The 26,462-nt window shown below is 42.4% G+C and overlaps 1 protein-coding gene across 1 annotated transcript; it reads right to left on the bottom strand.

Annotated features, from left to right (window-relative positions):
* Nucleotides 1-398: 398 nt before the first annotated feature.
* LOC124721669 (putative glutathione-specific gamma-glutamylcyclotransferase 2) lies at nucleotides 399-25,825 on the bottom strand. Its single transcript, XM_047246743.1, has 3 exons — nucleotides 25,496-25,825; nucleotides 25,372-25,413; nucleotides 399-2,418 (listed from the first exon to the last, which is right to left on the bottom strand). Exons 1-3 carry the CDS (start codon nucleotides 25,658-25,660, stop codon nucleotides 2,014-2,016), a joined length of 612 nt encoding a protein of 203 aa, XP_047102699.1. The 5' UTR covers nucleotides 25,661-25,825; the 3' UTR covers nucleotides 399-2,013.
* Between the last annotated feature and the right edge of the window lie 637 nt (nucleotides 25,826-26,462).

Raw genomic sequence — 26,462 nt, 5'->3', positions numbered from 1 at the left:
ATCGACTTTATTATACAATGAAACTTTTTTCCTCAAATCTATGTTCCTTTGTGCTTTACTGCACATTTCTGTTTGTTGCTTCAGGTACTGAATACCTGAAGTAACAGTGGTAGTACTACTGGCTCCAACAACCAAGAAAAAACATTGTCACTTGACCAACTTTGACAGTTTACTAGGCAAGTACTTAGTGTCATATCTGGTGAACTGTCAAGCACAAATGCTTCAGAATTTATTTATGAGACACATAATGCTACAAACACCATTTATTTACACTCAGTCATCTCACACTTCGCTGAGAGATAAGAAATAATGCGATAGCATTATCTGCCACCAAAACTACTATTGTATACAAAAAAGGACAATTTCTAGCCAGTCAATAATGGTGTCAGCTGGTAGATAAACATTTTTATTGATGCAGTGGTTGGTACAATACATAAATATAATGAACAAGTCCATTTAATACACACATAATTTTGGATTAAAGGAGACCACTCACTGAAAATCAGAAGTGATGAGTTGTTGATAGGCACACAGAAAAGAAAGGGAACTTGCTAGCTTTTAGAGTTATTCTTTGATTTGCTAGAGTAAAATATTACTCTAGCTCAAAGTATGGCTCCAAAAGATAGTTTCCTTTCTTTTCTGTGTGCCTACTGACAATTCAACTTTAATTCTAAAGTACTTACATCCTACACAAACTTTCATACAACATTAATGCATACACATATACATACATACATACATACATACATACATACATACATACAATACATAAAGAAAATTTAGTTCACATCAATTACAGTACTCTTATATATTACATTTGGTAGTTTAATTACATTCAATATCACAGGAGGAAACCTAATAAAAATAGGGGAGAGAAAGATGGTCAATTAAATGTAAGCTGAGTAAGTTAAGTTATAAAGTACAAACAGATCTATGTGGAAGGATACTGAAGTACCTCCTGAGTATTGTGTGTATTATTATTTTCAAGCAGTAACAATAATAATATGCTACTTCGCTGCCACAAATACTTTATTTTATTTGGTACCATTTCAGATTCTTACTAACTGGGTTTGACCTCTGATCTTCAGAATTTATGTGAACTTACAATCCTACAGCCTTCTCAGAAAAGAAGTACGAGAGAATAAAATTGTGCTAGAGTACACTGCAGAGACTTTTGTATAATTCCTCTGAAAACGAAAAGCCACCTAAAGAATCCTTACTAAGACCTACAAGCAAAGAAGAAATTTGGTCTTCAAGATGTTCATGTGATATGAAAGAATCGCTTATCTTTTCTTGCATTCTGCAGATGTATAAGGACAGTAAAATATTTGGAACAAAAATAATGAGCCAGCTGTGTTCTCTCTCCACCTTTTTATACATAGTTTATAAAGATTCAACTTAGACCGACTAGAAACATTTTAAAAAAATGAACTGTTGAAGATTGAAAACCATGAACAAAACAAAGTGTGGAACAAGTACACAGTTTTCTGAGGCTACAACAGTTAATTTCATGTAAGCCATGTTCAGATCAATTTCTCACCACTGGAAACCAGTACAAATTGTCATGGCTGGATACATAATGAGCAGAGAAACATCTGTTTAAATTTTAAAATTACTCTCATTCATTTTGGAATGTTATTTTTGAGTATTTTTTCTACCTCTATCATACACATATTACACAGATACAACAATTATCCTTGAAAGAATGGCACTCTCTGGGATGTCACCTCTCCTGAATTAAAACAAAGCTAATGAGGAGATGTACAATTGATAAAGAGTATTGAAGCACTGAACCAGAGTTCAGTTCCGAGTAGTCTTATGGTTGCTAACATAGGAATATACTGCAATGAAACATCGTATGCTGTGGGTCAGACTTGAACTCAAACGTTCACCTTTTGCAGGCAATGCAATTACTGACTGAGCTATTCGAGCACAACACATGACATGACTCAAAGCCTCAATCGAGTTCCGATCTGACTCACAGCACTGACGATCAAGATGACAGTTTGTAGTTCAGAGATCTACAGATGCTTCCCTTTCAGCTATGATTTTTTTCACGGCACTTTCAAGAGGATATAGATGATGGTCCTTATAATTTGGTGCTATCAGCCTCATTTCTGCAACAAGATTATACAGATATTCAGCATTGCTGCCATTGGGACCATGAGCATTTGCTATGCATGAAGCAGTCTCATTAAGCGGCTCATTCCTCTTGAAACACGAATTGTTATCTGTTGCCACATACAGTGTTATGTCGAAAGGTTTGACATGAGAAGTGAACTGTGCTCTTTTTGTCAGCACAGGATAGAATGTTGCAGTCTGTTTAACAAAGCCAGCCCTTCCAAAAAATTCTGGTTCTGAGGCAACACTTGCTTCATTTTTTTTGTCAATTTCATATGTTGCACCCCACACCATATCCTGAAACAATAACACTGCATAAGTGATCAGCATTATTTTTTGCTTAGAATTACAAATCCATATTTTAATTTATCTAACTGGTTCCAAATTGTTGTGACATCTCTTTCAAACTGAAGGTCTTCAGACATATTTCTGTATGTAATTATAGCAAGAAATGTTCACCATGGTTGGTCAGTTGGTTTAAAGGCAGGAGAAGGGACCAAACTACGAGGTCATCGGTCCTGTATTCTTAATAAAACAATGCCACAAGTGTGAGAATAAAATGGACAAAATATATAACACAAAACAGAAAGAAAGCAAAAGCAACAAGAATGAAGGGAAGGCAACGAACACTAAAAGGAACAAAGGAGGACAAGAAAACAACAGAGAGACACTAGAAATAGAAGAGAGTAAAACATGAAAGCAGATTACAGTGGCTGGCCAACCACGAGAACAAAAAGGGAAAGCCAGCCACTCTGCAACACATTAAAACCTCCACCCTAAAGGCACTAGGGTGGAGGACACAGAGGGACAAAGGACGTGCGCTAAAACCTACATGGAAGTATAAAACCCACTCTCACAGATAAAATGTTAAACTAAAGCTGCTGTGAAAGCATTGTCGCCCAACACCAAAGGCAGGGTGCTAGGAAAGTTAAAAGTCTGCCGCAGAGTGGCTAAAAGTGGGCAGTCCATCAAGAGGTGGACGACTGTCATTTGGGAGCCACAGCGACACTGAGGTGGGTCCTCGCGATGGAGTAGGTAATCATGCATTAGCCACGTATGGGCAATGCGGAGCCGGCAGAGGACAACTAATTCCCTGCGAGAGGCCTGCATGGAAGACTTCCACACATTCATAGTCTCGTTAATGACACACAGTTTGTTGTGCGTGCTGTTATGCCATTCCGTCTCCCAAAGCCAGAAAACCTTGCGGTGTGAGACAGACCGCAGGTCAGCTTCGGAGATACCTATCTCCAGAAGCGGTTTCTGTGTCGCCTGTTTGGCCAGCCTGTTGGCAAGTTCGTTGCCGGGGATTCCGACATGTCCTGGGGTCCACACAAACACCACGGAATGGCAGGACTGTTCCACGGCATAGATGGACTCCTGAATGGATGCTACCAGAGGGTGGCGAGGGTAGAACTGGTCGATAGCTTGTAGGCTGCTCAATGAGTCAGTACACAGGAGAAACGACTCGCCAGGGCATGAGTGGATGTACTCATGAGCACGAGATATGGCCACCAGCTCTGCAGTGGAAACACTGCAGCCAACTGGCAAGGAGTGCTGCTCAATATGTCCTCCATGAACATATGGGAAGCCTACAGGACCATCAGCCATTGAGCCGTTGGTGTAAACCACTTCAGAGCCCCGGAACACGTCAAGTATCTAGAGGAAGCGACAGCGGAGAGCGGCGTGGTTAACGGAGTCCTTAGGGCCATGCAAAAGGTCCAGATGAAGCTGTGGCCGAGGCGTACACCATGGAGGCGTTCATGAACGGACCGCAAGTACAGGTGGTAAAGGGAAGGGCTCCAGTTCGGAGAGAAGGGACCGCACGCGAACCGCAATTGTTAGCCCCTATCTGGGCCGCCGATGCGGGAGATAGGCTGCAGCAGGAGAGAAAAGGAGACTGTAATTCAGATACTCAGGGGAACTATGAATGTGTGCTGCGTAACTGGCAAGCAGTTGCGCACGTCTGATCTGCAGTGGAGGGACACCAGCCTCCACCAGTACGCTGGTCACCAGACTCGTCCTAAAACCTCCTGTCACTAATCGGACCCTACAATGGTGCACATGGTTGAGTAAATGCAATGCTGAAGGCGCTGCTGAACCATAAACCACACTCCCATAGTCAACTCAGGATTGGACAAGGGCTCTGTAGAGCTGCAGCGGCGTACAGCGATCTGCACCCCAATTGGTGTTGCTCAGGCAACGGAGGGCATTATGGTACTGCCAGCATTTCTGCTTAAGCTGACAAAGATGAGGGAGCCAAGTCAATCAAGTGTCAAAAACCAGTCCTAGGAATGGATACGTCTCCACTACAGTGAGTGGATCATCATTAAGGTAAAGTGTGGGTTCTGGATGAATGGTACGACACCGACAGAAGTGCATGACACACGACTTTGCGGCTGAAAACTGGAAGCCGTGGGCTACAGCCCATGACTGTGCCTTGTGGATGGCTCCCCGGAGGCGCCGCTCAGCAACAACAGTACTGGAGCAGCAGTACGAAATGCAGAAGTTGTCTGCATACAGAGAAGGTGAGACGGAGGGCCCGATAGCTGCTGCTAGATCATTAATGGCCACTAAAAATAGAGAGAGACTCAATACAGAGCCCTGTGGGACTCCATTCTCCTGGATATGGATGGAACTATGGGAGTCACCAACTTGGACACGGAAAGTACGGAGCGACAGGAAGTTTTGGATAAAAATCGGGAGTGGTTCCCAGAGACCCCACTCATACAATGTGGCAAGGATATGATGTCGCCAAGTCATGTTGTATGCTTTACATAGGTCAAAAAAGACTGAAATCAGGTGTTGCTCTCTGGAAAAGGCTATTCGGATGGCAGATTCGATGGACACAGGATTATCAATGGTAGAACGACCCTGGCGGAAGCTGCCCTGACATGGAGCCAGCAAGCCACACGACTCCAGGACCCAACCCAACCGCTGACATACCATATGTTCCAGCAGCTTACAAAGAATGTTGGTGAGGCTGATGAGCTGATAGCTATCCACATCAAGCAGGTTTTTACCAGGTTTTAGCACTGGAATGGTGGTACTCTCCCGCCATTGCGATGGAAAGATGGCCTCGCACCAGAGCCGGTTGAAGATGATGAGAAGATGTCACTTGTAGTCAGATGAGAGATGTTTAATCATCTGGCTGTGGATGCGATCAGGCCCAGGAGCTATGTTGGGGCAATGTACAAGGGCACTGAGGAGCTCCCACTCTGTAAATGGGGAGTCATAGGATTCACTGAATCGTGTAGTGAATGAGAGGACATTCCCTTCCAGCTGCTGTTTGAGTGTGTGAAAGGCTGGGGGGTAATTCTCTGATGCAGAGGGTCTAGCAAAGTGCTCGGCAATCGCGTTTGCATCAGTACATAACTTGCCATTTATGGTAACACTGGGGACAGCTGTTGGGGCCTGGTACTCGAAAAGACGTTTGATCTTGGCCCAGACTTAGGAAGGGGACGTGTGGCACCCAATGGTGGAGACATATCTCACCCAACACTCCTCCTTCCGTTGTTTGATAAGGTAGTGAACACGGGCACACAGATGTTTAAAGGCTATGAGGTGCTCCAGGGAAGGGTACGGCTTATGCCACTGTAGAGCTCGCCAACGCTCCTTAATTGCTTCAGTAACTTCTGGCGACCACCAAGGGACTGCCTTATGCCTCAGGCATCATAAAGACCGAGTGATCGCGTTTTCTGCCACAGAAACAATTGTGCTAGTCACCTGCTCAACCATCACACTGATGTTACCGTGTGGGGGACATTCAGCGGTGACAGCAGAGGTGAAAGTTCCCCAGTCTGCCTTGTTCAAAGCCCATCTGGGCAGGCATCCATGTGGCTGATTCTGGGGCAGTGACAGGAAGATGAGGAAGTGGTCACTACCACATAGGTCGTCAAGTGCTCTCCAGTGGATAGATGGGAGAAGTCCTGGGCTGAAAATTGATAAATCAATGGCCGAGTAACTACCATGAGCCACCATGAAATGTGTGGCAGCCCCAGTATTTAAGAGGCAGAGGTCGAATTGCGACAGTATAGTTTCGACATCTCTGCCTCAGCCAGTAAGCATGGTACCACGCCACAAGGGGTTATGAGCATTAAAATCTCCCAGAAGTAGGAAAGGTTTGGGGAGTTGATCAATCAGTGCAGCCAATGCGTTCAGGGGTACTGCACCATCTGGAGGAAGATATACATTGCAGACAGTTATTTCCTGTGTTGTCGTTATTCTGACAACCACAGCTTCAAGAGGGGTCTGAAGGGGCATATGTTCACTACAGACCGAGTTTAGGACAAACACAAACTCCACCTGACACTCAATTATAGTCGCTACGGTTCCTGTAATATCCCTTATGGCCACAGAGGGCAGGGGTCCGCATTGCTAAGAACCAGGTTTCCTGGAGGGCAATGCAGATAGCAGGTGAAAAGCTTAAAAGTTGCCGTAGCTCAGCCAGGCGGTGGAAAAAACCACCGCAATTCCACTGGAGGATGACATCGTGAGACTGGGAAGGCATGGAACATTCAATGAGGCAGTTTATGACTCAGAGTCACCTGCTGCCACCGATTTATTGCCTGAGCAGTCTATACCCATTGTGTCTGAGGGTATGGTGAGATCTAGGTCCTCAGCAGACGCCAAAATCTCCACCCCATCCTCAGATGCAGAGCTTATAGGTAGCGGTGGTGTGAGTGCCACTGCAATTTCCTTGGTCTTAGGGGTTTTATTTTTGATTTCTCTCGCTGCTCCTTGGGTTTCCCTGGCTGGGAGGACTTCACTGGCTCAGTCTCCGGGACTGAGGATGAGCCTGAAGCCCTACGACCAGCTGCTTTTGGGCTCTTCAGCCACTGGCGAGTGTTGTCTTTCCCACTAGAAGTGGGTGCATTATCTGAAAACTACCTTGAGCAGTTAAACAGAGAAACAACTCGAGGCAATAACATATTAGACCTTCTGGTGACAAATAGACCCGAACTGTTTGAAACAGTTAACGCAGAACAGGGAATCTGCGATCATGAAGTGGTTACAGCATTGATTTCAGCCGTAAATAGAAATATTAAAAAAGGTAGGAAGATTTTTCTGTTTAGCATAAGTGACAAAAAGCAGATTTCAGAGTACTTGACAGCTCAACACAAAAGTTTTATCTCAAGTACAGACAGTGTTGAGGATCAGTGGACAAAGCTCAAAACCATCGTACAATCTGCATTAGATGAGTATGTGCCAAGCAAGATCATAAGAGATGGAAAAGAGCCACTGTTGTACAACAACTGAGTTAGAAAACTGCTACAGAAGCAAAGGGAACTTCACAGCAAAGATAAACATAGCCAAAGCCTTGCAGACAAACAAAAATTACACGAAGCAATATGTAGTGTGAGGAGGGCTATGCAAGAGGTGTTCAATGAATTCGAAAATAAAGTTCTATGTACTGACTTCACAGAAAATCCTAAGAAATTTTGGTCTTATGTCAAAGCAGTAGGTGGATCAAAACAAAATGTCCAGACACTCGGTGACTGAAATGGTACTGAAAGAGAGGATGACAGACTGAAGGCTGAAATATTAAATGTCTTTTTCCATAGCTGTTTCACAGAGGAAGACTGCACTGTAGTTCCTTCTCTAGATTTTCGCACAGATGACAAAATGGTAGCTATAGAAACAGATGACAAAGGTATAGAAAAACAATTAAAATCGCTCAAAAGAGGAAAGGCCGCTGGACCTGATGGGATACCAGTTCAATTTTACACAGAGTACGCAAAGGAACTTGGCCCCTCTTCTTGCAGTGGTGTGCTGTAGGTCTCTAGAAGAGCGTAGCATTCCAAAAGATCAGAAAAGGGCACAGGTCATCCCCATTTTCCAGAAGGGACATTGATCAGATGTGCAGAACTGTAGACCTATATCTCTAATGTTGATCAGTTGTAGAATTTTGGAACACGTGTTCAAGTACAATGACTTCTCTGGAGACAAGAAATCTACTCTGTAGGAATCAGCATGGGTTTCGAAAAAGATGATCGTGTGAAACCCAGCTTGCACTATTCGTTCACAAGACTCAGAGGGCCACAGACATGTGTTCCGTGGATGTGTTTCCTGACTTCCGCAAGGCATTTGATGCAGTTCCCCACAGACATTTAATGAACAAAGTAAGAGCATATGGACTATCAGACCAATAGTGTGATTGGATTGAAGAGTTCCTAGGTAACAGAATGCAGCATGTCATTCACAATGGAGAGAAGTCTTCCAAAGTAAGAGTGATTTCAGGTGTGCCACAGGAGAGTGTCGTGGGACCATTGCTGTTCACAATATGTATAAATGATTATGTAGATAGCATCAGAAGTTCACTGAGGCTTTTTGCGGATGATGCCATAGTATATCAAGAGGCTGTAACAATGGAAAATTGTAGTGAAATGCAGGAGGATCTGCAATGAATTGACGAATGGTGCAGGGAATGGCTATTGAATCTCAATGTAGACAAGTGTAACATGCTGCGAATACATAGAAAGGAAGATCCTTTATCATTTAGCTATAATATAGCAGGTCAGCATCTGGAAGCAGTTAATTCCATAAATTATCTGGGAGTAGGCATTAGGAATGATCTAAAATGGAATGACCATATAAAATTAATCATCTGACAGATTCATTGGAAGAATCCTAAGGAAAAGTAGGTTACAGTACACTTGTTCGCCCACTGTTTGAATACTGCTCACCGGAGTGGGATCCGTACCAGGTAGGGATGATAGAAGAGATAGAGAAGATCCAAAAGAGAGCAGCACACTTTGTTACAGGATCATTTAGTAATCGCGAAAGCGTTACAGAGCTGATAGACAAACTTCAGTGGAAGACTCTGCAAGAGAGATGTTCAGTAGCTCAGTACGGGCTTTTGCTCCCTCCTATGTATATTTTGTGAAGAGGCCATGAGGATAAAATTAGAGCCCACACAGAGGCATACCGACAATCTTTCTTTCCATGAACAATACGAGACTGGAACAGAAGGGAGAACTGATAGAGGTACTCAAGGTACACTCCGCCACACACCATCAGGTGGCTTGCGGAGTATAGATGTAGATGTAGAAGAAACCTGGGAAGGGAGTGACACAAGGCACAAGGGACCCTTCCTAGCGAAAGAAGCCAAAGAAGACTTATGCTTCTCCGGCTTAGAAGTGGGGACGGACGTCCACGATGGTTGGGGGTGGGGGGGGGTGTTGCTCCTGAAGTAGGTGGTGCAGGAGCAACAGAGAGGGAAATGCCCCCCACCATCAAGGGGGCAGATGTAGTTTTCCGGCTCTGAGAGGTGACCTGGGTTGGCGGAGCTGATGGTGCCAGAACTGTTGTAGCGGCGGCATAAGACGATATCATAGGCACAGGATGCAGGCGTTCAAATTTTCTCTTAGCCCCAGTGTAGGTTAGTCAGTCCAGGGTCTTGTACTCCACGATTTTCCTTTCTTTCTGGAGAATCCTGCAGTCAGGCGAGCAAGGCGAATGGTGCCCTCCACAGTTGACACAGATGGCAGGCTGGGCATATGGAGTATTGAGATGTGATGGGTGTCCACAATCTCGGCATGTGACACTGGAAGTACAGTGGGAAGACATATGGCTGAACTTCCAGCACTTAAAGCACAGCATCGAGGGAGCGATATAGGGCTTTACATCACACCAGTAGACCATCACCTTGACCTTCTCAGGCAATGTATCACCCTCGAAGGCCAAGATCAAGGCACCGGTGCCAACCTGATTATCCTTCGGATCCGAGTGGACACGCCAGATGAAATGTACACCTCACCACTCTAAATTGGCGCGAAGACTGCAAAAGAAGGTCTCTGTGAAATATTGTACTCTGGACCATATTTAAGCTCTTACGGGGCATGATGGTTACAGAAACATCCCCCGGCTCATACAAGCGAGTAAGTCCCATGACTGGGCTGTTTCGATCAAGACACCCATATCTCATTTTGGACAAGCCCCCCACCTCCCCAAACTTGTCCTCTAAATGCTCAACAAAAAGCTGAGACTTCATCATCATGAAAGATTCCCCATCAGCTCTCGAACATACAAGGTACCAGGGCGAATAAGACCCGCTGCCATTCTTAGCCTGACGTTCCTCCCATGGTGTGCCCAGGGAGGGGAACGATTTGCAATCGTACTTCTGTGCGTTGAATTGAGCTCATGATCGCTTAGAGACTGCTGGTGTTTCACTACCAGCAAGAGATGATGAACATGAGAGATGATGTGATGCTTCATCGCCTGTCGTCCGCCCCGTTGCCACTCACTCCGAACAGGGGCCCTCCCCACGCGCGCCACCCAACCGCAGCAAAGGCCACCTGGCAGGATGGCCATTTCCGGGAGTCCCGATGCCCCAGGGGGTTGGGCATCTACCCATTGGCATATGTGGGGAGTTAACGGTGCAAGTATCAGCAGAGTGAGCCCTGTGTGGTCAGGGGGCTGCAACCAACAGGGTACATGGCGGTCCCACCACAATGGACTGGCTACCATGCTGGATATCAGGTGCAAAGAAGTCCATGGTCATCATCAATGCAGAAATCCACACTGCATAGTGCATGGTGGAAAAAGCACCCAGGAAGGTGTTCTCACCCAAGAGATGGAGAATGAGCAGGATGACTGCAATGCGACGACGAGAAAGTGGGCTAAAGATCTCAATGCACGATGGACACAATGCACCTTGTAAGGCGCCCTTCCCCAATTGACTCGCTCTCCAGGAAAATTTTGAAGAATGGAGGTCAAACCCTACAGGGGACCATCGCATAGAGGCCGAAGCATGTGAAACTCCTTCTAGTCGCCTCGTACGACAGGCAGAAGTACCTCGGGCCTATTCTAACCCCTGGACCTGCAGGGGGGAAATGTTCACAATGCACAGTTTAATCTTAACAATGTCTTCGTAATTATCTGGGACTCATAGTAAAGAAAACCAAATTAAACTATATTTTTTTAATGAAAAGCAAAATTTTTTTACTAAAAATTCTAAAAACTAGCATAACTCAATGATAGAGCTTTACACAAAATACTGATGGCTTTTAGTGACTACAATGAGATTTAATCATTATGGATGCAACTGTAATGACTCAGTGCAAATAATTAATTTCTCACGCTTGTCTTAGGGCATCTATGCCAGTACCTATCCCTGTAGTCAAGGTTGTACTGTGGCATTTGAGCTAATCAGGTTAAATTCTATGACTGACAGAAATTTTCATTGCCAGTAATTATTGGGAAGAGGAAGTTGTATTTTGGAATGAGTGCATATGGTACACTTGATAGTAATTGTACACTGGATGGAGGCATTAAGCTACAAAATCTTTTGTCAGTTACTAAGTGGAGTTAGCTATGTACTGCCTTTGCCCTCTCCACCACCACTATCAAAACCACCATCACCATCAGATATATGACAGGCACAGTCCACACATGATGGGCATGTGAGCTGAAGAAAAGGTATCTAGATGAAAGGCTTGCCCTTGGCAAATTGAGCTTCACAAGAAAGTAAAGTAATACTGCTATAAATATTGCTACAAACAAAGTATAAGTACTGTTTCACATCTAACAAAAGGGTATGTGATACAATGTCAAAACAAAAGACTGTATTTCTTCAACAATTACTAATGTTCATTTACTCAATCTGATTGAAAGTCCTAATGATACCGTATCTTTACATTTGTCTCAATTCTGGTCCCATAGCCTTTCACGTGCCAAATAAAGAAATTTACTACTCTTTTGCTATTTATGCATCAGATGGCATTCAGTAATGAACTTTAATACAATATTAACACGATAAATGTGATTCTCTCTCTCTCTCTCTCTCTCTCTCTCTCTCTCTCTCTCTCTCTCTCTCTCTCTCTCTCTGTGTGTGTGTGTGTGTGTGTGTGTGTGTGTGTGTGTGTGTGTGTGTGGGGGGGGGGGGGGGAGGGGGCTGTTTGAAGCTTTGTTTGATAGTCTTTTTGTTGTGCCTATCTGCAACTCAGTATCTCCATTATACTGTGAGTAGCAACTATACCTTTTAGCCTTTGTCACATTCTTTATTATTGCTGCATGACCTAGGTGTGAGGTTAGAAGTCCATTTTATAGTACATAACTGATCCCAAAGATGAGAACCGAGGAAATATAAACATGTAAACTCTTAAATCTATCAGTTTTTGACTTAAACCATAGAAGTTATATCTGTTTACAACCTTGAGAAATTACAAACGGATTTACACAATTAAACAGCACAGCAATCACAAAATTCATTAGTAAACCATTTACAATAACTCTGAGTAAACATACATGAATTAGAGCTATGCCGAGGAATGAAATTTTTTTGTTATGTGTATGATGGTACCAAGGTTTTTCTTCTATGCAGGGTTTGCAGTAGTATCTAACAGGAGCGAATACTTGAACTCAGTTTGCTCACTCAGTAATAAATGTGGAGGTACAAATGCTTGTTCCTTAATATCTAAGATTTCTACCTGTGTGAGCTTTGCACCCTTTCCTTTTATGTGCTGGACTTCTATATCTATTATTTGTGGTTTTCATTTACATAATGTTTGACACAGGATTAACCTGGGTTCTTTAATTTGCAATTTCTACTGTGTTCTCTGAGCCTACGGCAGATTAACCTTCCAGTCTGTCGAATATAGCAACTCTTGACACACTCAGCTGATGATCTTATAAACCTCACTTTTCATGGTTTGGTTTTGTTTTGCTTTAGGGCGAAAAAAACAACTGGGGTCATACGCACCCAAGTCAAAACTATAGAACACGAAAACAGAGAGGCGTTAAAAAAATGATTATACGTCAGTCCCTATTGACATAATAGAAGACAGCTAAAAACAGGCACGTGGAAAAAACGCTAAAAAATGATACCATACTGAAACAGAGGTCCAAAACTAAAAATTAAATGGCCTTTGCTCTACTGCTTTGGCAGATAAAAAGTAAAACTTGGTTGACAGCCTGTGTGTCATTTGTTAAAATGGCCAAACTCAGATGGCAAACCCAAGTGGGAACATAAATGGTTAAAAAACGGGCATTCCATCAGGAAGTGGTAGACAGTTAAAACTTGGGCGCAATGTGTACAAAGTGGTGGGGTAGCGGCACTTATCAAATGACGATGGCTAAAAAGGCAGTGCCCAACAAGCAGCCTAGTTAAAATGACCTAGTCCCGGCGGGAGGACCGAGAGGAGGTTGTCCAAGCCGCTGGGAGAGGCTTAATAATCCTGAGCTTATTCCCGTGAAGGGAGGACCATTGGTGATGCCTAAGGGACACCAACTCCTGACAGATGGCAGTACAGAGATCATCAGAGGGAACATAGGAACTTGTGGGCTGGGGTACAAGGACTGCAGCCTTCAGCAGCCTCGTTTCCTGGCAGACCGACATGACCACAAACCCATACAAGCATCACACTGGCTTCACCAAGAGTGAGCAAGTGACAGTTTTCCTGGACCCGCTGCACTAATGGATGGGCGGTGTAAGCGCACATAAACTTTGAAGGGGGGCTGAGTGAGGAGTGAGTCTGAGCAGAGGACAGAATTGAGAAGGCTGTGTTGCCAGATGTACCCCGTGGCCTGGACACAGGGCCAAGAGCTCAGCTGTAAATACTGAGCAGTTTTCCAGAAGCCAATATCAAAAGATGGGTGCCAATGACGATGGCACACCCAACCCCATGGTCAGTCCGAGAGCCATCAGTGTATACAAAGGTACGAAATTCCATGTGAAGGTTGTGAAACTGAAAGCGATAGACCAGGGCTGGAGTAGTGTCCTTAGGAAGCGAATGAAGGCCAAAGTTAACACAGACTGCTTAATGAAGCCAAGGTGGTGAAGGGTTCACACCCAGCGAGAAAGTTGCAGGTAGTGTAAAGTTAAGCTGCTATAGCAAGTGGCAAAAACGGATTCCAGAAGGTAACAGAGAAGAGGGATGCACCCCATACTGGCGATCAAAGAAATGTTCGAAGGAGGCATAGGCGGCATAGGATGGGAAGCCATGCATGGCAGACAAATGGCATGCATACCTGCTGAGGAGAAAGTCACGGTGGTAGGACAGTGGTAGTTCAGCAGCTTCAGCATACAGACTCTCAACCAGGCTAGTGTAAAAGGCACCTGGGGCCAAACGGATGCCACAATGGTGGACAGTGTTCAGACGACATGAGAGGGATGGACATGCAGACACACAAACAAAGCACCCGTAGTCGAGTTTTGAATGGACAAGGGACCAGTACAAATGGAGGAGGGTGGTTCAATCAGCACCCCAGGAAGTACCATTGAGGACATGTAGGACACTGAGGAACTGAGTACAGTGGATTGCCAGGTAAGACACATGGGAGGACCAAGAGAGTTTCCCATTAACCAGGAGCTCCAGGAATTTCGTAGTTTCAATGAACGGAAGGGCAACAGGCCCAAGATGTAAAGATGGTGGGAGAAATCATTTGCGTCACCAGAAATTCATACAGACCGTTTTATCAGTGCAAGAACGAAAGCCATTGTCGATGCTTCAGTAGTAGAGATGATCAAGACATTGCTGAAGGTGCTGCTCAGTGAGACAGGTCCGTGGAGAACTGCAGTAGATGGCAAAATTGTAAACAAAAAGGGAGCTGGAGAGGCCCAGTGGGAGACGGGCCATTATAAGGTTAATGGCGATAGCAAAGAGGACACCGCTCATGACACAACCCTGAGGCATACCATTTTCCTGGATAAAGGTGTCCAACAAGGCACAACCCACACGCACCTTGAAAACTTGGTCTTTTAAAAAAGCTTGAAGGGAACAGGGCAGGTGCCCACAGAAGCCCCACATATAAAGAGTATGGATGATACCAGTTCTCTAGCAGGTGTTGTAAGTCTTCTCCAAATCAAAAAACATGGCCACAGTCTGGGATTTCCACAGAAAACCATTCATGACATGGGTGGACAAAGTAACAAGATGGTCAACTGCAGAACACTGTGTTTGAAATCCACACTGTGCATTCATCAGTAAATTGTGAGACTTGAGCCACCATACCAGCTGGGCAAGAATCATATGTTCCATCACCTTGCAAACACAGCTAGTAAGAGAGACGGGACAGTAGCTAGAAGGAAAGTTTTTGTCCTTACTGGGCTTAGGTATGGGTATGACAGTGGCTTCACACAAAAGTCTGGGAAATGTGCCATCTGCTCAGATGCGGCTGTATGTGTTAAGCAGAAAGTGCTTGCCCGCAAGAGAAAGGTGCTGCAACATCTGAATGTGGACGGCATGTGGCCCCGGGGTGGGGGATCGTGGTGAACTGAGAGAATGATCTAGCTCCCTCATAGTAAAGGCAGCATTGTAGCACTCGAGATTCGGAGAAGAGAAGGGCATTGCCTGAGCCTCCTCCGCTGATTTCCGATGAGGAAGGCAGGGTGATAGTCGAAAGAGCTCGAAACTTGAGCAAAATGGCGGCCCAACATGTTGGAGATAGCAATAGGGTCCACGATGTCATCATCAGCTACTGTCACGCTCGAAATTGGGGAATGCACCTTGGTCCCAGAGAGGTGTTCGAGGTTGGTCCACATGACAGAGGAAGGGATGGAACTGTTAAAAGAACTAGTGAATGAGATCCAGCTAGCTCTTTTGCTACCTAGAAGAATGTGATGACACTTTGCACACATCTACTTATAATGAATGTAGTTTATGTAGTTTGCCATCGTAGGATGGCAGTTAAAAATGCGGAGAGCACGTCTCCATGTGCAAACTGCATCACGGCATGCCTCAGTCCACCAAGGGACTGGGACACAGTGTGGTATAGAGGAAGTGTGGGGAATGGAACATTCTGCAGCAGTAAGGATAACGTTCACGAGATATTCCACCTGGTCATCACAAATGGGGAAATCTTGTTCTTCAGAGGTCGCCAAGGAGGAGTAAAATTGCCAGTTAACCTATGGAAGCTGCCAATTGGGCATGCATGCTGATGCACATTCCATTGGAGGAGAGTCATGATGAAGAAGAGATGTAGGGGTGTCATCTCGGTGGCTGCCAAGTGACAGCCGGGGAAGAGTTGCTACTACGGGGCACAGAAGCAGGAGGATGCTGCTACATAGGGTCCACAGAGGCATCAGCTTGCCCATGCCACTGGTCTGTGGAGTCCAATGCTGAAAAATGGTTGCTGGTGCACACCAGTGACACGGAGGCTGGCGGGGCTAAGGTGTCATGTGACGACACCACTGTAGAGGACCTTCGAGTTGGCAAAGGATAAGACCATTTGCCTTTGGTGGATTTCCTTGAGCCTTTCCGGTTAGAGGAAGACTTGGGTGTTGTTTGGCTGGAGGGACAGAGGAAATCTTCATGGGAATACCCCTTCTGTCCTTTCCCGCCTACCGGTTTTGTAGCTGGTGGCTTCACCTCTTGAGGCACGACAGCTGGTTGCACAGCTGGATGGGGGGATGGTGATGCTACTTTGACACTGGGCAATTTCACAACCTCAGAGCTGAATTGGAGGTCGCATGCCTGCATGGCCATGTCCTTCATGGAACAAGGGGTAACAAGGACAGAAGTATAGGTACCAGATGGGAGAATGCAGGGGTTGCAACTAGCCAGTAACTTATGAGTGTGTGGGGGAGGCACTTTTTCCTTTACCCGGATCTCTTGGACAGCCCGCTCATCAAGAGACATGGGATAATGCCAAGAGGTAGCAGCATGGCTACCATTGCAGTTTATACAGCAAGGAGAAGGAGGTGGACAATTGTCCTCGTGTGCATCCCTACCATAGGAGATACATTCGGCTGGGTGTCGACAAGATGTTCTAGAGTGGTTGGAATGATGATGCTCGTAGCAGAGCATCAGGTTCAGAATGTACGGCCGGACTGTGATAATTTCATAGCCTGCTTTGATCTTGGAGGGAAGCATCACTCTATCAAAGGTGAGAAAGAAAATGCGGGTGGGCACTAAGGAGGAATCTATCTTTCTCATTACACGATGGATGGCAATGACACCCTGATCAGAGAGGTAAGATTGGATTTCGGCCTCAGTTAGACTGTCGAGCAGTCTGGTGTAAATTACACCATGGGAAGAATTCAAAGATCTATGGGCCTCGACATGAACAGGGTAACCATGGAGAAGCAAGGCAGCAAACAGTTGTGCTTGAGAAAACCAGAAGTGGTCTCCCAAAGCAAAGTGCCATTCCGTAAATGAGAGTAGGATTTCACAGGGCCAACAATTGCAGCAACACCTCCCTGAATAATAAATGGTTTTACTGTGGTGAAAGACTGACCGTCTTCAGTATGTAAGACCACGAGGAACTGTGGTGCAGTGGGTAGGGTCTTTGAATCAGTAGCCTCATTACGTTTTGTAGTTGTTGAGTGGGAAGATGATGGACCAATCGCGAGGAAATCCCCCCATGATTGCCAGCATCTCCGATGGTGCACTCCTTCCACCTGGGGGCCCCCTTCACAAGAGGGCGGACCCACCTTAGGTGATTGTTCACACCTATCCAACACCTGACAGAGGGACCAATTGACAATTTGGAAAGGTAGCAGCACAGAAAATCACCCGTCCCCAGGCCTGGCCTGTACCAGGGGGTACGTGTGAACCCTACCTGTTGACCCAGGGCTGGGAATTGTGTGTTACCCAGTCACCTGTTACACATCACATGTGTGGGCTGGCCCTTCAGGAGTGCACATGGAGGAAGAAGAAGAAAAAGAGGAACCTCAAACACTGAAGCGGAGGAACGAGAGGAGATGGGAAACAAAGAAAGAAAAAGGGAGCAAAAAACAAAGGTGAGACTGTTCTTACATAAGCAACAGAATGAAGAACATTGCCAATAACACCCCAGACATGTTCCCCAAGGGAGAGGTAAAAGAATAGTAAGAGCATAGACATGCAGCACAGAAGTGAAAAAATGCTGCAAAGGCTGGGGCCCTGTGGTAGCCAAGCATGAACCCGCCAAAGAGTGGCGAGCCCCCTGGGGTGGGGGGTTTCCATGATGTCTGATTGTTTACCTTTTAAATTGAAGAGACATCTACTTGCTGTCTGTGGGACATTGAACAGCACAGAGAAACCTTTGGCTTTTAAAATACTGTTATCCTATTTGAAGTTTTACCTATAAAATTTAAACTGCACCACTTGTTTTTCAATCTGCCTATGTTTTCAGTGGCTACTGTTTTTATTGTATTGAGTTCCTTGTACTACTCTTCCTGGGACACAGAATGGGGGCACAAACAGTGAATTTGATTCCAACATTACTGAAAATATTGTTAATAAAAAATTGAATAAAACAAGCCAGGTCCCTGCTGTACCCAGTGATCAGCATAGATAGGCCAGATTCATCTTTTGCCAAACATTGCGTACATGAAAACCATAAATACATAATAGGAACTGAAGACCTACACATAGAAGAAAAGTGTAAAGACATTAGTCATTAACAAATTTTAGATATTACAACACACATATGTAACCCCACATATATTATTGAATGAACAAACTCAATTCAATCATTCACCCCTCTTAGACAATATTGTAATTTCTCCATAGAAGAAAAACCTTGGTGTCTTCATTTACATAACAAAAAATTCTATTTCTGTGCATAGCTCTACTCCAATGTATGTTTAGTAATAGTTACTGCAAATGCTGCACTAATGAATTTTGTGAATGCTGTGCTAATGCATTTTTTAAATCCCTAGGTAATTTGTCAAAGTGGTCAACAGAGATAACATTTACAGTGTAAGTCAAGAATCGATAGATTTAAAAATTTACATGTTTATCTTTGCATTTTTGCTTGGTTCTCACCTTTGGGATCAGTTACGTTCTACAAAAGGGGATTACCTATAAGTTTGTGAAACTGGGCTAAAAAATGTTTCATTTAGTTAATATAGTATACACTGTTTGACCAAGAACCCACAGTTGAAACAATTACATTTAACTATTTGTTGCCTCAACACCTGCTCTGTTAGATTGTCCCTTCTTTTAGTCAAGCTGCACAATAAAGATATTTTCTCAATTCAGTAGTCCTCATTGGTCACCCAAACTACCTATCTGATCTTCAGCATTCTTCTGTAGCAGGACATTTCATGAGCTACTATTCTTCCATTGCCTGTACTGTTTTCCTTCAATGTTTCACTTCCATATGAGGCAACACTATACACACACTTCCAGAAGAGACTTTCTGCATTGGCATTGCCTTTTTGTCTAGTTATACTTCTACTACCTTCACTGCCAACTGAAGAGGTATTTGAATGAGAATTAGTGGCTAAAAGATTTGGAAAATTGGCAAAACAACTTGAAGAGTGATGTGCTGGCCACATGCCCCTCCATACTGCATCTGCATGATGCAAAATGTAAGACAATGACATGGCAGCTGGTCAACATCTCTTGGAGCCTTCAGGGCCTAGAACAGCAGCTTTTGTCAATTATCTCCTAGACAGGTCTCTAAATGAAGCGTACAGAAAAAGGTTTCTTTTGATAACTGATATCCCTATGCAGCTTTAAGATGTACATTTGCAGATTCAAAATGAAAGTTAATAATTTTGGAACATTGTGTATTTACATAGCTTTTTTAGTAATCAATTAGGAATTATTTCGGAACAAAGGAGACAACTCACCTAAAGGCAGAAGCGCTGCGTTTTCGACAGATACACACACAAAAGGTACAGAGTTTTACTTTGCTAGCTTTCAGTATGGAATTCCTTTCCCAAGCTGGGTAGACACTTTTTAATATAATATTGTGTAAGTAATGTAGGAATGAATGGTCCATTTCTATTGGCAAATGGTGCAAGTAAGGACAGCAGGCAGAGGGGGGTGGGCGAGGGAAGAGGAGGCTAACTCACTACCCTAGGGAACACTTACTTCAACTTTCTTTGCATCAGATACTAATCTGATTTTGTGGTTAGTACAAGCTCACATCAGCTCATCCTAATCACAAAATCAGATTAATATCTGATGCAAGGAAAGTCAAAAAATTTGTAGTCCACGGTAGTGCGTTAGGTCCCTACAGTTCCTTATTTATACAGATGACATACACACCTCAGAAACTGCAGCCACGATCATGTTTGCAGATGAAACTAGTGTCATAGTAAGTGATGTTAAGGAGCATCTATCCACAATAACCAGTCAAGTCCTGAAGTCTTTGCATTCATGGTTCAGTGCCAGTGGGCTGACCCTTAATGTGAAGAGTACAAATTATATACAGTTTGGAAAGATGAGTCAAAACCAATTGACTTAGAAAGGGTACACTGTAAAAAACTTTTAGGAATGCGTGTTGATCAAGCCAAACTGGAAATATCCTGTACCTAAAATCTCCCCAAGACTCAGCTCTGCATCTTTTGCTCTGAGAATTATTTCTAAAGCTTGCCCCTAAGATGGTGCTAGAATGACTCATTTTGCTTATTTCCAATCCCTTGTACTTTATGGAATAGTTTTCTGGGGCAAAATTAATAGTCAATCAAATGAAATTTTTACATTACAGAACAGGGCAACTCAAATCTTGTCATATAGCTCTGTTAGGGCTTACTGCAAGCCCCTATTTAAAAAGTTGATGTTAACTACTGTACTCTCCTTGTAAATATACACATGTGTGTTGATGCGAAGAACTTGACTTTATGAACTGTAAACCAACTGATTACTCACAACTATGGGTCCACCCCAAAGAGAACATGTTAGAACAACTCAAAAACATGCAAGCCATTTTGGTCATTGTACTTTTCAGCAGTATAATGTAATATGTTCATGTGTTTCCACTTTTTCAGTAGTGTTTTTATTGTCAAGATTTCATTTTCTTGTTCTGTCACTGATTTGCTTTTTGTGCATGTTACAGTGTAGTTTATGTAATTGTGATTCCTTTCCCAAATACATACTAAGCAAGATGGCCATGCCAATCTTAATGCACCAGACTCTCATTCAAGATAAGGATGGTTAATTCCCCATCCGGCCATTCTGACTTGGGTGTTCCATGAGTTCCCTAATTTACTAAGGTGAATGCTGGTATGGTTTCTTTGTTGATGTCATGGCTGACTTCCTGTCCTATCTTCACCTAATCAGGGTGGCTACTTGAGAATTCAGGTATAGGAGCAAGATTATGTCCTGTGTTTTTAAGCAGTGATAATTTATAATGGATAATATTCATATAGGCCTACCACATTTCAAAATATTAAGTATTTTAAAAGTGTGATTTATAAAACTCCATAACATTAAATTCCAATGCTAAGTTGAAACACAGAATTCCCTTGAGTTCTATGAAATTTCTGAATTTTCTTGGTTTTTCCAGGTAAAATTTAATTCTTTGAGAATTTCAGGTTTTCCAGGTATTCTGAAAGAATCACCACCCTGCTAATGCCATCCTACAAATAAATAATACTACGTCTGTACTAGTGTCCTGCACCAGTGAAGTGTGTTACAGTTCTGAGTGTCTGTGCACACTGTGTCCACAGCCAAAAATTACATCTATTTTTCTGTGTACTGCACTTCTTAGGAAAACAATGTCATTAGAAATGATGTACAAACTGAACTGGGTACATATGGAAAGCAAAACAGTTATACACTCTGAAGGAACCATTCTGTCATTCACCCTAAGTGTTTCAGGAAAACTGTCAACACACAAATCAGGCAAGACAATTACTGTTACTCAGAAACAAATGCTCTCTGTGATAAAAATGCACAGTTAGGATAAATAACAGTGTCTTAGAGCATGGTTACTCCTCAGTGGAAATCAGAACATTTAATAACTCCATGACAATTTTGCTTAAGCATGTTTTACAAGGGGTGACCTGCATTGAAATTTATAATAAACCAAATGCTAACGTAAAATTTAATTTATCCCACAATAAATTCATATTATTTGGAAATAGATTTCCTCAAACTATTCTGTGAGGACATTAAACAGCCATGTAACAAACCATGTATCGCTACAGGGATTAAGGTATCTTGGTACATGAAAAGAGAAATGTACCTGTTGGCAAGAATAAGTAGAGATCCTGCAGTACTTGCACACTACAAAAATTACTCAAAATTACTACAAAAAGTTAGTCAAAAATCAAGGAACATGCACACAATGCCAGAAATCAGTTATTCTGGCAACACTTAAGGCGATATGGAAAGCAAAATGAGAGAGAGGTCAACCAGCCACAGAATAGTACAGCATCACTACTGAACTGAATGGAAGGGCTACAAATGATGAGTCACATGTAGCAAATATATTCAATAATCATTTCTTAAACATAGTAGAAAGTATAAGGACTAACAGCTCAAGAGAAAAGTCAGAGCAGTATGATGAAAAAGCATAAAAGTCAATCATATGAATGTATCACCAATTTCCCCTTCTGAAATTAAAAAAATTATATATTCTCTCAAAAATAAAAGCTCATTTGGTTTTGATGCTGTTTCCAATAGAGTAATAAGGATTTGTTCCCATATAACAAGCCTTATCTTATCTTAAATATAAACTGCATCACTAACTCGGGGCATCGTTCCAGAGAGATTTAAATATGCTGTTGTCAAGGGCCTCTCTAAGAGAGGTGGCAGGAGAGATGTCAATAACTACCGACCCATTTCACTGTTGAAATCATTTACAAAATATCTTAGAATGTGATGTATTATAGAACAGTATCTTACCTGAGCAACAATAATACCCTCTGCAAATAACAGTTTTGATTTCAAAAGAGCTGACATATGGAGAATGCCATTTATACGTTCACTCACCAAAGTTTACAAGCATTAAATAACAAAATAGCACCACAGTTGGTATTTTCTGCAAAAATTTTATGAGGTTGATGGTATAGCCAACCAATGGATAATGCTATTCCTAACCAAAAGAATGCAGAAAGCTGTACATAATAATTCAACCAATGCAGTCCAGGGACATTATTCTGATTGGGTTCCCAAGGCTCAATCTATTGTCCCTCATATATGAAAATGATCTTCCCTTGGTAAAAGTTACATATAGGAGCCCCCTTGCAGTTTTCAATATGGCACTGACAAACATTGGGCTTCACTACTGGACAATTTGTTACCACAACCAGACATTCTGCTTTCACATTCATTTGCTTCAATTCTCAACCAAATTGTCACTGCCCAACCTCCGGCTGTGCCGCAAATCAGTCTGTCACCACAACCAAGATTTCTTGTGTGTGTATGTGGGAGGGGGGGTCGATATGTAACGTAGCCCTTCTGCCTAATATACAACAGTCAGAATTGGTTCTTTTTGCAAATTACACTAGTACTGTACTCAATCCTAGCATATATACAGCAACAGCAGATTAGTGAACAATGTTCTTGAAAGTATCATTGACTGGTTTTCTGTAAATGGTCTCACATTTAGTTTTGAAAAGACATTTATTTCTGGACATCTATGGGTACTACACCAGTGGTAAGTGTAAAACATTGTGAGGAAATAATAAATAGGACGGAAGCTTCAAAATTCTTAGGTGTCCATACTGATGAGAATTTAAGCTGGAAAAAGCACATTTTGGAACTCTTAAAACAACTTAGTTCAGCCACATCTGCTTTCCAAATCACTGCATATCTTTGGGAGAGAGAAACTGGTAGTTGACATATTTTCATTTAACAATGTCATATGGAATAATGTTCTGGGGTAACTCATCTTTAAGAAAGAAAGTCTTCATTACTCAAAAATTTGCTGAAAGAATAATATGTGGTGGTCACCCGCAATCGTCTTGCAAACATCTGTTTAATGAGTTAGGCGTTCTGACTATTGCTTCACAGTGTATTTATTCCCCGATGAGGTTTTTTAAAAAATAATACACTGCAGTGCAAAAGGAACAACAATGTACATAATTACAATACCAGAAGGAAAAATAACATTCATTACTCCATATCAATGTAGTCTTTAGCACAGAAAGAAATGCACAACAGTGGAACTAAAATTTGTGATAATTTACCAGTGCCCAGTGATATAAAATGTCTGACAGGCAGCAAAGTAAAATTTGAAAATAAACTGAGGAAGTTCCTCCTTGACAACTACTCCTATTCTGTTGCAGAATTTTTTTAAAAAATGTAAATTTTCAGCATGTGGCTACACTTACAAATTAACTTGCAATGTGAATGTAAAACGAACTCTTCCACAGCGTTACAATTTATCGTGCAAATGATCCATGTAAAAGTAAACAAACTAACTAACAGCATTGACAGACCAGAATTAGCAACTGGTTCCTCCTAAACAAAGTTTCCCTGTTTTAACTGGGAGAGAACTTTTTCAGTATCTCACTAGTACATAAGTCCTTGTACCATATAAGTGATTTTTCTTCCAACACAATATTTAATAGTGAACAGGCCAACAAAAATGCTTCATGCATAAGACCATACTTCTCTGTCTTTATCGAATATGTACCTAAGTTTGTCACTCACAAGGTGAGCACTGAGCATTCAAAAGAGAAACATAGCAGCACCACTGTGTGCACAATACTGTTGTCATACTTTTACTTCATCTGGTGATGAACCACTACTGCTCATGAGACAAAGACGGTGTGATTTAAAGTTTTCCCATACACATTCCATATACTACACATGCTCAATGTATGGTCATACTGGATAAGTATGTCCACTCAAACCAGTACTGCTTAATAAAGCATCAAATATATTCTACTATTTTTTAATTGTAACAGTAATACATAAAGGTGAAAGTCAAGCCATAGACAGATTTCAAGCCACCAAAATTAACATACTGACACACACTCAATGTCAGTGTATCTATAATAAAAGAAATGAAAGCAGTTGTAAATAGGCTGTTTACTCAGAAAAAAATACTTCCTCAAGTATGCCTACTGCTGGTCAATTTTTGAAATGATAATAACGTGAGACATAAAAAATAACACCAAAGTTTGAGTTGATTTCCAGGGAACTGTAAAATATGGGCAATACTCATCACAATTTAGAGGAAAATCCAAGTCATACTTGGAAAAATGAATTTTCGTCACAGAATTAGTTTCCCACAACTCCTACACACATGCACACATTCAAAGTATGCTTTTCTCATGATTTGGGTTCTGTGTAAATGTCATATATGTAAAGGTAAGCCAAAGAGTTCAAGTAAATATAGCCATTCGAAGAAATCTGGGGAATAAAAGGGGGCATTTCTGTATTTATGGAACCTTGGCATTATCAGTTTCTTCCTTGACACATCATTGGCATACCACTTTAAGCAAAATTCTTCGTGTTGCTAGGCGTGCGTCTGTATTGAAACAAAACTATCAACAAGTCCCAGGCAATGCCAGCTGCTCGAGCAAACAATGTAGTAAATGATGGAATGAGCTCTCATTGCTAGAAGTTCTTTCATTTTGTTTCAACACAATGCGCTTTATTTGGCTACTGTTTATTGTTACCACTATTAGAGTACACTTACCCTGGGGCACCCCGTCCGAACTAACGCAACCACACGACCACGCTGAAACATTTTTGAATAAATTTATCACTCCCATACATCAAGAAAATTGTGAATTTATTTTGAACAACGATCCGTATCATACCTTGTTGGGGAAGCACTGATAATCGTCAGTTGCCACCCAAAAACGCCTTACATACCCGGTTATACAGCCGGTAATTTTTTGCAGGAAAGGTAAATCTTCCTTCCAAAGCATAGCTCCATATGCAAAGACCCACATGGTTGGAGTTTCACTTTCAGGCGAACTCATACAATCAACAATAATTCGACGCCTCGGTAGCAACAACACCTCTCGCTTCCCGAGTCCTGACGCCACGCTCTATTCACACCTGGCAGTGACTTAGTACTGACAGTGACAACGAGCATGCGCCCTGCCAGGGCTCTGGTTGCTGTGGCAACTACCAATCGCAAAGTGTGGCGAAATGCTGTGTTGCCACAACGTGCAAGAGCAAGCGAATACGTTGATTTATTGATCCACCTTCCGGCATTTTTGATGCAATTGACGTCTATCGTTGCTGTAGCAACTACCATTCGCAAAGTGAGGAGAAATGCTGTGTTGCCACGATGTACACGAAGAAACGAATAGGTTGATTTATTGATCCATCTTTAAGCATTTTAGATGCAATTCATGTCGTCATTTTACATACATTGTGTAGATGTAAAGGAATGTATATGGTTTATACTAAAGATATGTACGGTACAAATCATTAAATATAAATGTGTCATGCAGAATGAAAAAAGGAGAAACAGTGCGTGACACAATACACACGCTGAGAAAAACATTTTAACAAATATAAATGAGATATGCTTGATACATGTTAATCATTAAGTATAAATGCCTTATGAAAATAACGCAAAACAGTCTGACACAATAAAAACTTTTTAAAAAAACCTCAAATAATATAGTGCGTTAGTCAGATCATGCAACAATTTTAGTACAGTAAATTAGATCATTTTTATTGCATACTTTAAATTCTTACACAGTATAGAAGGCTTTTTTTTGTTGAAGCCACTTTTTTTGCAATATTTCTGAGGACATGTAGATACATATA

Source organism: Schistocerca piceifrons, chromosome X, assembly GCF_021461385.2.
Source record: "Schistocerca piceifrons isolate TAMUIC-IGC-003096 chromosome X, iqSchPice1.1, whole genome shotgun sequence".
NCBI classification, from domain to species: Eukaryota; Metazoa; Arthropoda; class Insecta; order Orthoptera; family Acrididae; genus Schistocerca; species Schistocerca piceifrons.
The sequence above is the reverse complement of the archived record's forward strand: the minus strand, read 5'-3'. Positions and strand labels throughout refer to the sequence as shown.